General features: G+C 42.5%; 2 protein-coding genes across 3 annotated transcripts; one reads left to right on the forward strand and one right to left on the reverse strand.

The window, feature by feature from the left end:
* Positions 1-1,689: 1,689 nt before the first annotated feature.
* FEM1B (fem-1 homolog B) lies at positions 1,690-4,677 on the reverse strand. The gene is made up of 2 exons (XM_075207566.1): positions 4,327-4,677; positions 1,690-3,662 (listed from the first exon to the last, which is right to left on the reverse strand). The coding sequence occupies exons 1-2, from the start codon at positions 4,578-4,580 to the stop codon at positions 2,027-2,029; spliced, it is 1,890 nt and encodes a 629-aa protein (XP_075063667.1). The 5' UTR covers positions 4,581-4,677; the 3' UTR covers positions 1,690-2,026.
* A 65-nt stretch (positions 4,678-4,742) lies between these two features.
* CLN6 (CLN6 transmembrane ER protein) lies at positions 4,743-12,845 on the forward strand. 2 transcript variants are annotated; one of them, XM_075207568.1, is made up of 7 exons: positions 4,743-4,819; positions 5,769-5,883; positions 6,999-7,097; positions 8,326-8,514; positions 10,188-10,243; positions 11,644-11,766; positions 12,105-12,845. In XM_075207568.1, exons 2-7 carry the CDS (start codon positions 5,881-5,883, stop codon positions 12,373-12,375), a joined length of 741 nt encoding a protein of 246 aa, XP_075063669.1. In that variant the 5' UTR covers positions 4,743-4,819; positions 5,769-5,880; the 3' UTR covers positions 12,376-12,845. The 2 variants fall into 2 exon arrangements, with proteins under 2 accessions (XP_075063669.1, XP_075063668.1); XM_075207567.1 differs by lacking the exon at positions 4,743-4,819 and adding an exon at positions 4,829-5,050.
* Positions 12,846-16,666: the final 3,821 nt, after the last annotated feature.

A 16,666-nucleotide genomic window follows, 5' to 3' on the forward strand; every position in this document is an offset into this window, starting at 1 on the left:
ATTGCCTGACTGCCCAGCATCAAAAGCCACAGAGCCAGCTGGCTTTTGTCTTCAGGACACAGAGGTGTTTAGGCAACAGGAACTCCATATTTGCTGTCAGGGTGGTTTATTTTGTTTTTAGGAGGGGATGGTCAATGCAACCCCTTTTAAAAAGAAAACTCCAACCATAGTAATGTTTTAAAGCAGGCCTGTCCAACCTGCGGCCCTCCAGATGTTTGTGAAACTACAAGTCCCAGCATGCCCTTCCATCTATCAACAGGTTGTCTACTGGCAAAGCATGCTGGGGCTTGTAGTTTCACAACATCTGGAGGGCCACAGGTTGAAAAGGCCTGTTTTAAAGGCTCAAGCAACAAACGTTCTGTAACATATGGGGTTACATAACTCTAGCTACACTATATAAAGTATGCTTATTATGAAAGTATTAAACTTGCAGCTTTCTGTATTTTTGGTCAGTTTAAACCAAATTTACAACAAATCAGACCACTTTCAGTTAATGGGATTTGTTGCAATTTGCATGGAACACAGAATCAGAAATTTAAACACACAAATCTAAAGATTGATGCAATAGTACGTTGGTTAGCACTTTTGCCTTACAGCACTGGGGTCATGAGTTCAATTCACAACCATGGCCTTATCTGTGAGGAGTTTGCGTGGGTTTCCTCCCGATGCTCCGGTTTCCTACCACACTCCAAAAACATACTGGTAAGCTAAATGACTGCAAAGAAGTGTGTGTGTCTGATGTGAGCGAGTTCTCTGTACAGCACTACGGAATTAGTGGCGCTAGATAAATAAATGGTGATGATGAATGGTAAGATTTTCTCCCCCTCACAGAGCAGAACAGTGTGGATTCAAAGAATGGGATTAGCTGTAGCCATCACAAGAGTGTCAGTGATAACAAGACTCCCAATTCTGCAAGCAGCGACCACAGAATGAATTGTTAGTAGGGTTGTGCATATTTTGGGTTCCATATATTGAACTACCATTGTTCTGCTAGCTGGAGAAGGAAGCATCATTGTTAAAAGGCAGACTGGAATTCTCCTGTAAGTCTTTCCCTATGAAGCTACTAGCTGGAGAAGCAGTGACTTTCTTTGTGAAATACTAGAATGACATCAACAGCAGGGGTGCACATACACTGATAATTTAGGAGCCAGCCTGAGTTTTTATTTAAGACAGAAAAGGGTGAGCATACGGACATCTTAAAATAAAGAGGAAGAAAAAAAAGATTCCCGAAAAGCTAGGAGCCAGCAGTAAAATCTTAGGCATATAGCTTACTGGGATATTGCCAGCATTGATGAATGGCACATTTTTCGATGACATTAAGGGCTAGATTTACTAAGCTGCGAGTTTGAAAAAGTGGGGATGTCGCCTATAGCAACCAATCAGATTCTAGCTTTCATTTATTTAGTACTTTCTACAAAATGACAGCTAGAATCTGATTGGTTGCTATAGGCAACATCCCTACTTTTTCAAACCCGCAGCTTAGTAAATCTAGCCCTAAATCTCTTACAACAAGCCTCACATAATTGGTCATAAGAGACGTAAAAACCTAGGGAGAAAGTCCCATTTTAACAATTTTCTACCAATGAGGTAAATAACATCTGTTCAAGCAGAAATTAAATCACTGTTCAGTCCATGGAAATATTCAAATTAATTCATTTTAAAAATGTGCAAAGCCTCATTCGATGGGAGTTTAAAAAAAAAAAAAGGTGGGGTTAATGCCCCAACCCACCACTAGAGGTCTCCTGTCCTGACAGGATCTCCATACTCCTAATTCAGCACCTTATCTTGTGCCTTAGAGACACTTATTTAATAGTACAGCAGTTCTCTGCTACACTGTCTGTTCCACCAAATGATTGCATTACAATTCTGTACAGAGCAGGAAGACAGATTTACAGTACATATGAAGAAAGGGACTTGGTGTTGGATTAGCCCCATGCTCTGACAGAATAGGCAAATTCAGGAATGGTGTACATCCAAGCCTGGAGATATTTGCATGCACAGAAGTGGATTCCATCCATACAAGCATTCAATGAAACTCCACAAACTCCTCAAGTGTTCTGGGAATTTGGTTCTTGTACTTTATGTTGTGTAGACGCACGGCTCGGGCAGCAAGGCACTTCAGGCTGAGCTTCATCTGTGTTTTCAGCAGGATCTCCGACACGCCTGTAGTGCTCCTGTCCAGTGGAGTTTTCTTTTCTTTGTTAGTCATATCTGTGTGAGCACCCGCCTCCACCAAGCTGATAATGATGGAGTGCAAAGTGAGAAAGTCACTAATGGGACGGTTGTACTGTACAATCAAATGGAGCGGGGTGTTCCCTACATTGTCTGTGGCATTAACATTCGCACCACAGTCTATAAGTAACTTAGCTACTGGGGCACTGGGGAAGGTACAGACATCATTAGTGTGAAAATCATCAACAGGCGTGCTGGAATCGACTGCTAAATGAAGGAGGCTGCATCCTTCCCGAGTTCGAGGGTCAAGGTGCACTAGCCGATAGATCTGCTTGTTGATTCGGGACTGCTCTTCTTCTGAGCACTGAGTCTTGGTGGAGATACAGACGAGGTAGAGAAACGTGAAGAGATTGCATTCATGGTTTTCCAGTGCAGAATGAGCATCAGGCTCTTGTGGATTCTGAATTCGTGTTACCCCACGTTCAATTTCCAGGACACTACATCTCAAAACACTCTCTACGTCATATGCTTTGACAGGCTCATTCAAGTGAATCATTTGGGAGAAAACCTGTGCAAACCTCAGCAGGTCTTTGTGTGTGTTGCGGTTTCCTTTCTGCCGCAGTTGCAGCGCATGTAACCAGAGCTTAATACATTGCTCAAATTCCATGTTATCTGCATACACAGCACCTCGATATATTATTGGGTGAGACACATCAATGTTATCAGAGCCAAGTATTCGCTCACGTACAATCAAGCCCTCCATGTGTAATGCATCTGTATCACGGCAGATAGCATCCAACTCACGCGGGTTACAACATTCTGTTCTCATACCATAGGCTGGGATTGGAGGGAGAACTTTCTTGTTGAGGATGTGGTCAGGATCTCTGAAACGTTCCAGCATTGCCAGGTACAAGTACTGATAAGTCTTGGTGATATTGTAATTTTCACGATCATTGGCAAAAGATGCACCCAAAAGCTCCAATGCTTCTACTCTGCTTTGGACATCACAATCAGAATGTGCAAGAAGTAGCTCCACCACCTCTGCTTTGCAGCTCTCAGCCGCTACTTTTAAAGGCGTCATCCCATGACCATTTACAACCATAGCCGCTTTCCATTTAACCAGCTCACGCACAATGTCCAAGTGTCCGGCTTCAGCAGCAAAGTGCAGAGCTGTGGCTCCACAATGAGCCCTGGCGTTTGGGTCAGCATGCTGCTCCAGGAGGTAACGTACTACATCAGTGTGGCCTTTATAAGCAGCAATCATTAGGCACGTGTTGTCATACTTGTTGGCAATACTAATGTTTGCATTGTTTTCCACAAGGAAGCGGACAATGTCAAGTCTGCCATCAAAGCAGGCAGCCCTCAGCGGGGTGGAATTGGTTACAGTTGTATGGTTGACATTGGCTCCATGGCTGACTAGCAGCTTGACTACTTCGTAGTGACCGGCTCCAGCTGCACACCAGAGGGCCGTGGCTCCATCAATGACATAGCTGGAGGAGATGAGAGAGAAATGGGAGTGTGAAGGAACAAATAAGCTATATCTATTTGTAAGAGTAGCTAACCTAACACATAGGTAATTATTGTTATAAGGATTTTCACAATGATGACCACTTCGTTCCCCCCCCCCCAATACTCATGACAGCTTAATTCTACATATGCACCCCAAAATATTATTATCATAATTTGTTAGGCACCACAAGGTATCCGCAACGTTGCACACAGTACAAACAGTAGACTATACAGGGTGAAACAGTACAGAACAATCAACAAAAAAAAAAATACTCTAACTCCCAGCCACTGCTGCACTTATGACCAATTACCAGAGGAAGGCTAGGGTGGGCCCATAGTTTCTACCTCGGGCTGAGTAACCTGCTTTTTCTCTCTCTAAAATAGGCTGCTGAGTCTAGTCTTGCCCCACGGGCTAAAACTGCCAGCTCTCCCCTACAGAGTACCTATAGTCTCGCTTCCAAATAGTGTCCCACACATTAAAACTTCCCTCACTACTGTCAGTCATGACCACATCTGTTTACAGTCACATTACCGCCCACTGTTATCAGTGTACCCCCATCTACCCCTGTATGCAGCTGCCACTCCCTCCAACCCTGAGCTGCTGTCTCTTCCGGGTTCCCCCGGCCCCACCATTCGGATCCTCACCCATCGAAGCGCACGGTGCCCATCTGCTGGGTTTCCACCCGGTAGTGCTCCAGCAGCAGCCGGACCACCTTGCTGTGCCCGTTGCGGGCGGCGATGATGAGCGGAGTGGAGCGCTGGCCGCCATGCTGGGTGACCGAGCTGAGCAGGGTGCGGATCTCCGTCTCTGTTCGGTTCAACAGCAGCGCGGCCAGAGTCAGCACCCGACCCTCAGCCGCCGCCTTATACACGTAGACAGACAGCCCCTCCAGGGCCATCCCGGGGCCGCAGCAGGAAGTCCGCAAAGTGCTCACTTCCGGTCTGTCTACCTGGAAACAGGCTCACGTCACTCGGGTTCCGGATGCCAGCAGGGAGGCCGGGAGAGGTCGTGTTTACATAACAGTGTGGAAACAGAGGGCGCAGAGCCATGTTTCCATGTCACCCGTATGTGACCCTCTGCTGCCTCCGTCATTACTACTACATTTCCCAGCATTCCTAGCGCCGGTGACACTGCCCGGTACATACAGTATTCTGAGCCCAGCAAAGACAGTTAGCGTGTCACATGTCACTCCAGAACCGCCCCCAGGCTGGCCCCGCCCCTAGCCTAGCCCGTGATTGGCCTGTGCAGTGATACCTGTGTCTCTGCCAGGCTGCACCGGTCCCGGGTACCTCAGAGGAGACACAGACAGCCCGGCATGCAGAGCTCAGTGCGGCGGCGACAGCACCCGTCTCCGGGGTCCCCGGCCAGGTACCCAGCACAGCCACCGTCCCTGCAGGGCTGTCTCCGGTGTCAGCTAGTGCAGAGCAGCACTGTAATCCCCCATACCTTGTGATACTCTGCACACCAGGCGTGGGCATACATGGGGCAGTCAGCTGTACCCACTGCCCTGCTAGTAGGCACACTTTTGTCTGCACTAGGGAGATGGCCTATCAGACATGGGTCCATAATACTTGTGCACATTATAAAGTGGTCTTAGCCCAGCTTTGTCTATGGCGGGCTGAGATACATAAATGTAGATATGCCCTCTGGGTACCTTCAGTATGAGGGACTTGTTCTCTTGAAACTTTAGATTGTGTTGCAAAGTGATGTTTGCAGAATAGTCATGTACTGATAGCAGGGGAGGGCTGGCAAAGTTTAGCCTGGGGGGGGGCAAGACTCGACTTAGCAGTGTATGCAGGTGACCCAGCCCAATATAGCCCACTATGGGACTGGCCCCGGGGGGGCAGATGCCGCCCAGCCTGCCCCGATTGATAGCTTTACCCATTCAGAGATTCTCTTGTACGTTTCACACCTGCAGGTAGAGAGGGGCAGGGTTGGCTTCTGTTATAGTATGGTCTGGGTTACTTCATTAATAATTACTTATGGCATCTGGCCTCCAATGGTTGACCTTGCATCACTGACAAGAATGGTGTAGAAGATCTCTTTGCTTAATTATTAATGTGTAGTGTTTTTCATGGGTTCTCAGGTTTGGTGGTGTTCATCCCGATGATGGCTCAAGAAATTCTCTCTTTCACCTGGACCTCTGGTTCTACTTCACTTTGCAGAATTGGCTCCTGGACTTTGGGCGTCCAATTGTTATGGTGAGTATGTTAAAACAAAAAGGATTTAGAAGTTATTTATTGAGCAAAGATACATATATGGAAATGGACAATCACACTAGATAGTTGATATTCAATAATGTGTATTCAGTGGCCAGAGAATATGACACTTGTCTTTTGAGTGGGCTGACACCATGTTTCTTGTATCTGTTTTCTCTAACAGTGTGACAGGTATATAAGCTAATACTGCTGGTCTGAGGCAGGTTGGGGACTGATATATATTGGTGAAAGATCCATGATTTTACTGTGGTGGTCAGAAAAACAAGTTATAATTTAAATTTGACATATCCACTAGTGACATTAGCACAGACAAAATAAGCCCTTACTAACGCTGTAACGTTATCCTTGTGAGAGGTGGCAGTAGTAGGATGCTAAAGCTGTGAAAGGTTTGTAGTGATGTCATATTATCCTGTCAGGTAACATGAGGCTCAGTGTATTGGGCACTGGGTTATTCAGTGCATGTTAATTAATTTAAATCCAGCTTGATACAGGCTAAATATAGCCAAGTACAGACCTCCATATGTTTTTTATGTAAATGAAATACATGTCTTCTGTTACTGCATTCCTGCCTATTCTGGTGGTAATCGTTAACATGATAACCACAATTACCACACCCACGAGACCTACAAATAAAAAACAAATGTATTAAAAACCAATGTAAATATTAATAGTCTTACCTGAAAACCAACTGTGCAGATCACCAATGAAGCAGCATGATGACCACAAGTGATTTCGAATGAAGAGCTGTCCGGCACTACAGTTTAGTGTCATCGCGACTTCTATTAATGTTAATTTAAAGCGGCAATGTCGGGACCCCGCAGGTTAAGTGTTTAAACACTTAACCCGACTTCCATGCATTCGTTTTCTATTTGTAGGTCTCGTGGGTGTCGGATTTTTCGCAATCGAAGAACTGTACCCTCCCCGCCTATTCTATTGTTCATTACAGACCTTTTGAAATCCACATGTGGGTAAACAAATAATCTTCTTCAAAAACCCAAATGCACAATGTTTAACCATGTATTTCTCCAATTATGTTGTCTCTAAAGTGACCACGTTGACTCATTATACTCTAGTTACACTGTCCGTTTTCTCTGCAGATTATTCTTCCCTTGGACTGGTTTCCATTGAATAAACCCAGTGCAGGCGACTACTTTCATATGGCTTATAATGTTATAACTCCTCTCCTGCTGCTAAAGGTAAAATGCGATAAATAATAGGCAGCCAGGACTAGAAAATATATTAAAGTGAACCAGACACTTTGAGTATTACATTCTGTAGTACAGCAGAACACAACAGTAACTTTAACTTGCTTATTATTTATCCAAGGAATACTTTTATTTTGGTTACTTACCCTTTTAATCTGTCGCAGTCTGTTAGACTATTGGCATTCTATACAAAATAACAGATTGGGGACAAATTTAGTGGGTAATAAGATGGCCATGGTAGCTTCGGTGAGATAGATATAAGGTAATCTCCAAGGTTCCATTGCAGTTATAACATACAAATAACTAGACAAATGCTTCATTGATGTCTTGTTGAGGTATCTTGTGGTAAGACCAGACATAATTAGTGTCATATTTTAAAAGTTTATTGGTAGGATATTAGGCATTTAAAATCTCAAGTTGCATACATGGGCAAATGGCCATTAGTGTGTGGTAACTTATCAAGTAGTATGTTCCTGTTTTTATTTTCCTCAATGGGCTGTGGAGACCCTTGGTAATGTAAGACCATATACCACAACAATGCAGCACTCCTTGCAATAAGGCTCCATTTCCATCAGCTGCTAGCCAGCTTTTAGAGCAAAGCTGAGTGGGGACCTGCAAGTGGGCTGTTACCTGCACACAATGGAGGCAGACATTTTATGGACTGAACTGGTTCCTGGCGCACAATCAGTTTGCCAGAAACCAGTATTTTAGGAGTATAAATAAGACCTCATGAATAATAGTTAGACTGCGCCTCAGTTATGGCAATAAAGTGTTACGCTGCATTCTTGTTTATTTTGTGCAATTGAGGGGTGCACGGTAAGTCCTGCTTTAGTTATGTCCGTTAAAGGGCACATTGGAAGCAGGTAAAATGGGCAGAGCATACACACTTGTCTCCACATTGAAAATGGGGTAGTAAAATCAGTAGTGGCCTCGGGCAGTATATTTCCTAAATTGTGGGTTTGAAAAAGTGGAGATGTTACCTATAGCAACCAATCAGATTCTAGTTATCATTAATTTAGTACATTCTACAAAAATGACAGCTAGAATCTGATTGGTTGCTATAGGCAACATCTCCACTTTTTCAAACCCGCAATTTAGGAAATATACCCCCTGGATTAGATTTCTTCATAAATCTTAGCTTGCTCTACATAATAATCAAAGTATAATTATATTCTCAGTTTGTGCTTCGCTTGTGCTCATGTCTGCTTGTCTCTTCCAGCTGATAGAAAGGTCTCCAAAAACCCTCCCTAACGCTGTAATATATATCAGCATCATGACCTTTGTGATGGGGGCGAGTATTCACCTCGTGGGCGACTCTGTAAATCACAGACTGATCTTCAGCGGATACCAACTTCACTTGTCTGTGCGGGACAACCCAATCATGCAGAAGCTGCAGCCCCCCACCCTGGTGAGAAGGGGGGGGGGGGGGGGTATGATGGGAGTGGGGTACTACAGCTTGAACACGGGAGGTGAGGAAACTGCTATATTAAATAAGAAAGGGGAGGTTAAAATATATATATATATATATATATATATATATATATATATATATATATATATCTATATCTATATCTATATACATATATATCTATATCTCTCACACATACATACACATGCAGTGGAAGCTATGATAGATTATTCAGTCTAGTCAACCGTAATATTCTGAGATACAAACACATACGAGGTATGTCTAGTAAATAACGAGACTGTGATTCCACCTAGTAAACAAAGCAGTCAGAACCGGTTATAACTTCATACGTAGTAACCTTGAATCTGTCTGAACCTGCATGACAAGCTGCAACACTCTGACGTTCAGTTGATTGTGAGTCACCATTTAGTTTGGTTGTGTTTTCTGTAGAGTGCCGAAAAAATGCTAAGTTTAAAATTTGAACAATGTGTCAATTTGAAATTTTTTGTAAAATTGTACAAAATATGGGAATGACTGCCTATCTCGTGTGCGTGTGTTTGAGTGGCACAAAAGATTTAGCGAGGGACATGAGAATGTTGAAGATGAACGCCTTGAACGACCTTGCACTTCAAGAACCGAAAAAAATGTAAAAAAAATCAGTCCGTTTGTTCTAAAAGACCGTCGAGTGTTCGAATGAAAGCTGAATCCGTGAACATTGACAAAGGCGCCGTATGGAAAATTTTGCGTAAGGATCTTAACATGATGAAAGTTTGTGCAAAGTTGGTTCTAAGGGTTCTCACACCAGAGCAAAAAGAACGTCGCAAGGAATGTTGTGTTGACATTCTGCAGCAACTTCACACAGATCCAAACCTGTTTCATAAAGTAATCACTTGTGATGAGACCTGGATCTTCCAGTGCGATCCTGAAACCAAAAGACAGTCAATGCACTGGAAAACACCGTCATCACCAAGAATGAAAAAAGCTTGTCAAAGCAAGTCAAAATTCCAAGCAATGCTCACTGTTTTTTTTTTCGATATCAAGGGTATAATTTTGGAAGAATGGGTTCCAGAAGGCACAACAGTTAATCAGCATCATTATAAGAAAGTTTTGCAAAAGCTGAGAGAAAGAGTCAGAAAGAAACGGCCGCAACTGTGGAAAAATGGTTTCTTTCTTCACCAGGACAATGCACCTGCTCACACAGCACTTTCTGTGAAGCAGTTTTTGACCGACAAACACATTACTACACTTGAACATCCTCCGCCAGATTTAGCACCTTGCAATTTTTATCTTTTCCCAAAAGTTAAATCTGTGCTTAAAGGGACACATTTTAAATCAGTTGATGCTGTAAAGAAGAAAACGGCAGATATGTTGAAACAAGTGACAGAAATTGATTTGCTCCATGCTTACGACCAGTGGAAAACAAGACTACAGCGATGTATTAGTGCAAATGGGGAGTATATTGAAATGGACAAACATATTTATAATACCAATAAATAAAGGTGAGTTATTTAATCAGTCTCGTTATTTAATAGACATACCTCGTATCTATAAATGTTAGACATTCTGATTTCAGATTCTGATCCTCTTATTAAAGTGGGAAAAAGAACCATATTGTACTGTGCTCATCTTGTCTTATCGCAGCGTGTCTCATACTCCCTTCTGTTACATCACAGGTGGACTCCTTTGAGTTGTTGTATTACTACGATGAATATTTGGGTCACTCTATGTGGTAAGAACTTGCGTGATATCTGTGACAGTAAAAGTAATTGTGCCAGGTGATCAAATATTGGGCTAAGAGATTATAGAAGTATTATTATGCTAATGCAAAGTAAGATTTTATTCTATTGGTTTTTCCATACATACCTACTTCTAAATAACATTTTATTTGGAATACTTGAATGCATATTGCTTAAATACTCCATGTAGTACTATTGACATTGTTATTATGCCCTGACAGGTTATTATTTTCATGGAATGTTATTAGGGCAGCACAGTGGCTTAGTGGTTAGCACTTCTGCCTCATAGCACGGGGGTTATGATTTTAATTCCAGAGCATGGCCTTATCTGTGTGGAGTTTGTATGTTCTCCCCGTGTTTGCGTGGGTTTCCAGTGGGTGCTCCGGTTTCCTCCCACACTCCAAAAAACATACTAGTAGGTTAATTGGCTGCTATTAAAGACCTTGGCCTTAATCGGTCTGTGTGTGTGTTAGGGGATTTAGTCTGTAAGCGCCAATGGGACAGGGACTGATGTGAGTTTTCTGTACAGCGCTGCGGAATTGGTGGCGCTCTATAAATAGCTGAAGATGATGATAGAATGGCAGCCTCTATCTTGCTGTTTGGGTGGTTGCCTGTCAGTGCTAGAACGCGACTGTCACTCTTGCTATATTGTCTACAAAATTTAAGGAGTTCTTGATTTGATATATGTAACATTAATTTTACACTAAAATAAAATTGAACCACCTGCCAACAATAAATAACTAAACAAAAATGTTTTATTGAAGAGATGAATTGAATAACAAATGCTTTTCCTATAAAACAGCAACTCCTTAGATGTTAACTATTATAACATATGGGGATCACGTGTGATAAGAGATTGGTATAGAAGGGAGAGGCTTACATTTAATACATTCTGTTTACATACAACAGGTTAGGTATTGAAGATTTAGAATGTGACAGTTTAAAAGAAATAATGAAAACTCCCTAATCAACAAAATTGTCACTTCAACTTTATCCGACAGGGGATCTGGGAAAAAAAGTGACAGGGCCCATAGTTTTAAAATTGGAGGCTCATCATGAAAATACTTACATTAAACATTGTAATTAGTATCTATTCATACACTTAAAAGCAATAACTTAATTGACAATCTGTTGATCCTGGTACCAAAGTTAATTTTTTCATCCATCTGTCAGAAACCTAGAGTATGGGATGGACTTTTTCAAAAATATGATAGCCCGCAATGAGCAATTTATAAATTACTTTGGAAGTAAGCAGAGAATTTCTGACATCAAATGAGAGAGAACAGAATCGTACACCCTTCTTTACAACCAACAAACATATTCTTTTTCTGGTTTAATATCTTGCACTACTATCCAACAGTCATTGAATCCTATATTTGTTTTCTTTTTACAGGTACATTCCGTTTTTCCTCATTCTGTTTATCTATTTTTCCGGTTGTTTCACGTCAGTGAAGGGTGAGAGTCGGATGCCTCTGTCAGCCTGGTCTTTACTGGCCCCTAGCAGTCTATATTACTGGCAAGTATCTTGATTGCACTTTCCTGAAGTATGGGATATCTGGTATGATTTTGTCAGGACCGCCTCCTTCCCCATCACATACAGTGCAGTGGTATGTACCACTGCACTAGTTATTTCTGCCTGATCATATAAGCACATGCCTAAGCCCACAGAAAGAAGCCTGTAAGATAAAGCAAAGGCATATGACAGACAATAAATTAAAGTAATCTGAAGGTGTGCATCCTTTAAAACAAAACAGAAAAACAAGCCATAAATTATGCCAGAAACCTGTACATCTAATTGTTTGTTGTCTCAGTTTTGCCTTTGCTATGGAATCATTAAGTTCCTGTTACTTGCAGGTACCTGGTGACTGAAGGGCAAATCTTCATCATCTTCATTTTCACGTTCTTTGCGATGCTTGCACTTATCCTGCACCAAAAGCGCAAGGGCTTGCGCCTGGATAGTAACGGCCTCTTCCTACTGCTTTCCTTTTCGGCCACCTTGCTCCTCATCGCAGTTTGGATCGTATGGTTATGGAATGATGAAATTCTGCGCAAAAAGTACCCTGGAGTTATCTATATTCCTGAACCCTGGGCATTTTATACACTGCACATCAATAGCCTGCACTGAAAAGGGCTGGAATCTGCTTCTTCCTCTGTAGTCACATAAAGGAGTGGAATTAAATGTAGACTTCTATCATTTTATTCTGAATTACCCGATTAGAAGCCGATGAAGAACCGGAAGCTACTGTTCTCTTCTTTACACTGTAGGGGACTTGGTTACTTCTAATATATACTAATTCTATTTTTCTATATGGGAATTGCTTTATTTAGCTCCTGCATTGTCTAGAGTCTGCAGTGCAATGTAATTTACGTATCTATTTTTTCAGTGTTACTCTGGAACTCCTCCCTAGTAGATCTTGGTCTAAGGATATCTTCAGACAATCACTTAAGGATAAGTGTGGAGTAGTCTCCCAGCAGAAATTATGGCAGCTAATGCAGTTAAACAACTCGGAAATGTCTGCACTACACATATGGATATATATTTGAGAATAAAAGCTATATTTTGTTTTTATCATAATTAAAAATGGGTAGACTACATTTTTTTTCTTTTTTGTATTTTATCTCCAACAACTGAGTGACCTTCTCAGGTCAAGATGTCTAATTAAGATTATTAGAACAATAAGCCCTCCCCCCTCAGTTAATATTGGATTCTACCCTTTTTAAGCATATTTTCTGTCTCTATGGTATTTATAATTGTGACACTATCTCAATCCATGTTCTCTTTACTTGATCTAGCTTTCCTCCCTATGGTGAAGGGGCCCCACAAATTGAAAACTTACTGGGGCATATTCAATTAGGTTTCCGGTAACGCGCGTTACCGCAGAACCTGCAACAGTGTTGACGGTAATACGGTACCGCAATAACGCAGATTTTCCTACGCAACCCTATGGGGTGCGCACGAAAATCCACGTTATTGTGGTACCGTGGATTGACTTTGCGGCGTTCCAGCGGACTGGAACCTAATTGAATATGCCCCACTGTCTAATTTGTCATATGTATGTGACATGGTGTGCACAGAATGGTTACCCCACATTACTTAATTAGTTTACGGAGTGCCGATAGAATGTGAATATTCTCTAATCGAGCTGCTCCTTCCTCTTACTGGAGCACAGGGAACTGCACACTGAAACAGCTCCTCTGTTTCTTTGTGGAAGTCTGTGAGGTCTTCCATTAGCTTGGCCTACTTAGATTAGTCCATTCCTGCTTCGTGCTTTTTTGGAAAAATACCTTTTGACTTTTTCTAACCTATCTAGACAAGTCTCCAAATCTTGGTTCACTCTTTCAGTTTGACCATTGGATTGCGGATGGTAAGATGATGAGAAGTTCAGTTGGATATCCAGGAGTTTACAGAGAGCTCTCCAACATTTGGATGTAAATTGGACTCCTCGGTCGGAGACCATCTCAAGAGGACATCCATGTAAGCGGAACATTTCCTTGACAAAAATATTTGCTAAACAGGACGCTGGTGGAAGGCCAACAATAGGGATAAAATGCACCATCTTTGAGGAAAACCGGTCTACGAACACCCAGATGGTGTTAAACTTCCTGCAGGGAGGGTGATAAGTCACAAAATTCATGTATCTATGTGACCATGGTTTGGATGGAATAGGAAGCGGCACGAGTGGCCCAGCGGGAGACTGGTGAGAGGTCTTAAGTTGTGCACAAAGATGACAAGCCTCCACAAACTGTTTAACATCCGACCTAAGGGTGGGCCACCAATAACTCCGAGAGATGAGTTCAATGATTTTGGTGGATCCGGCGTGACCGGAAAATCGAGAACAGTGAAACCAACGCAAAAGCTTCTTTTTTTTTTTCTTTTTTTTTTTTTAAAGAAGATTCCGAGACACAAAACTTCTTCCGGGTGGTGGTACTGGGTGTCAGGGTTCCCAAGGTAAGACCACGGAGAGAAAGTAGGTGAACAAAGTGGTTTTATTAAAAACACAAGTAATACAGGTTCAGGATGCAACAACTGGTAAGGCAATAATATAACCACAGATCTTAACAGCGGAATGGGCAATACTGTAAAGTGATGGTGAGATGCAGTAGCCAGCGGGTTGCGGGGTGGATATCTCTGGTAGAGGAGGAGAGATAAGTAGCCTGTGGATTGCAGGGTTGGATACCTCTTGAGGAGGTGGTGAGAGGAGCAGCCTGATAATGCTGAGACACTTGAGAGCAGACAGCAGGTAAAGGTGGACGTAAGCTGAACTGGTACACTGAGAAGCAATGAGCTGCAGAGAGCAGAAGCACAGAGATCCACACAGGTGTATAACTCAGGAACTGGATGGATGGTGAGCTGTGTCTGCAGCACTGGAATGAACAGCAAAATCACAAGTCGGGTATATAGGTAAGAATAACGAGGAACAGGAGTCAAAGGATTGCTTCCTATCAGGTAGAGTGATCTGATGATCTAGCCCAGACTGCGGCATGAGGTTGTCTTTTAAGGAGTAGTGGCAGGTGTAAATCATGCTCAGAAACCGAGCTTAGCTCAGCAGGAAAGAAAACAGTTCAAGCTGGGTCAGGAGACAAAGACGTGGCCTGAAGAAATTTGGGTTCAAAAATAGGCCGATTCACAACAGCCGGAGATTCAGGTTCACAAGGGAAAGCTCTTGATAGGGCATCGGCTTTTTTATTTCTTGAGCCCGGACGAAAAGTGAAACGTAAATTAAAATGAGAAGAGACCACCGGGCCTAGCAGGTGTTAAAATATTGTGCTGACTGGAGATACTGCAGGTTTTTGTGGTCAGTAAAAATGGTCACTGGAAAACATGCCCCTTCCAGGAGATACCTCCATTCAGAAAGTGCCAACTTCATAGCTAGGAGTTCTCTGTCACCGATGGTATAGTTCTTTTCATCGGGCAGGAATTTGCGTGAAAAGAATGTGCAAGGATGAAGCTGTTTCCCAGCAGATGAGTACTGGGAAAGAACTGCGGCAACTGCCACTGCTACATCGTCTACCTCAACTAAGAACGATTGAGAGGGATCAGGTTCTTTGAGAACTGGAGTTGTGGAGAACGCCTTCATGAGGGTGCTAAAAGCAGACAAAGCCAGCTGGGACCAATTCTTAGTGTCGGCACCTTTTTTGGTCAAAGCAACAATGGGAGCCACAATAGAAGAATAACTTCAAATAAACTGTCTATAATAGTTGGTGAACCCAAAGAAGCGTACGACCTTCAGGCCTAACGGAAAAGGCAACTCAATGATGGCTCACACTTTCTCAAGGTCCATACGTAAGTTGTCTCCGGAAATAATGCATCCTAAAAACAAAGTCTCCGTGACTTCGAAGAGACATTTCTCGAGCTTGCAATAGAGGTGATTGGTCCTGAGTCTTGAAAGAACCTCAGCAACATATTGTCTGGGAGAAGGCAGATCCGGGAAGAAAATTAAAATATTGTCCAGATAGACTACTAATGAAGAGTGGAGAAGGTCTCTGAAGATCTCATTCATAAAACTTTGAAATACCCCAGAAGCGTTACTAAGCCCAAAGGGCATGACCAGTTATTTGTAATGGTCGTCTCTGATGTTAAAATCAGTTTTCCACTTCTTTTCTTTTCTAATTAAATTTTATGCACCCCTCAGGTCTAGCTTGGTAAAGATTCAAGCCCATTTTATCCAGTCAAACAGCTCAGTTTTCAGAGGAATTAGATAACTATTTTTCTGAGTGATGGCATTAAGACCCCTATAGCCGATGCAAAGCCGTAATGAGCCATCTTTTTTTTACAAAAAAGAAACCAGCACCGGCGGGGGAGGAGGAAGGACGAATGAACCCTCGTTAAAAGTTTTCTTTGACGTAATCTGCCATGGCCTCAGGAACCGACAGAGGATAGACCCGGCTCCTGGGTGTCATCTTGCCAGGAAGAAGACCAATGGGGCAGTCCCAGATACGATGCAATGGTAAGACTTCAGACTTCTGTTTATCAAAAACTTCAGCAAACGAGGAATATTGGGAAGAAAGAACCGCTTTGGTAGATTCCTCAACAGTAGCAACAAAACGTAAGGGCTTAACATGTACCAAGCACTTGGAATGACAGGATGGACCCCAAGACAGAACTTGAGCAGACAGTCAATCAATATGAGGAGAATGCAGACAGAGCCAAGGATCACCGAACAAACCATAGATATTTTTTTTTCGAAATGCAGAGCCCAGAGAGATAATTGTTTTGTTCATAAACATAAAATACAGTTAACATACACTAAGCGCGCACCTTCTCATATACCACAGGAGATAGGGACTTCTGTATTCCCTTCTCTGGATAGATGACCCTTATCTCTCTCTCCTCAAATGGAGTTCCTATAGTCTGAAAATCAGACTCATGGAAATATAAAACAAATGGAGAAGTAATAGTGCAGATTGTCTACAAT

The sequence above is a fragment of the Mixophyes fleayi genome, chromosome 4 (genome assembly GCF_038048845.1).
Source record: "Mixophyes fleayi isolate aMixFle1 chromosome 4, aMixFle1.hap1, whole genome shotgun sequence".
Taxonomy (NCBI): Eukaryota; Metazoa; Chordata; class Amphibia; order Anura; family Limnodynastidae; genus Mixophyes; species Mixophyes fleayi.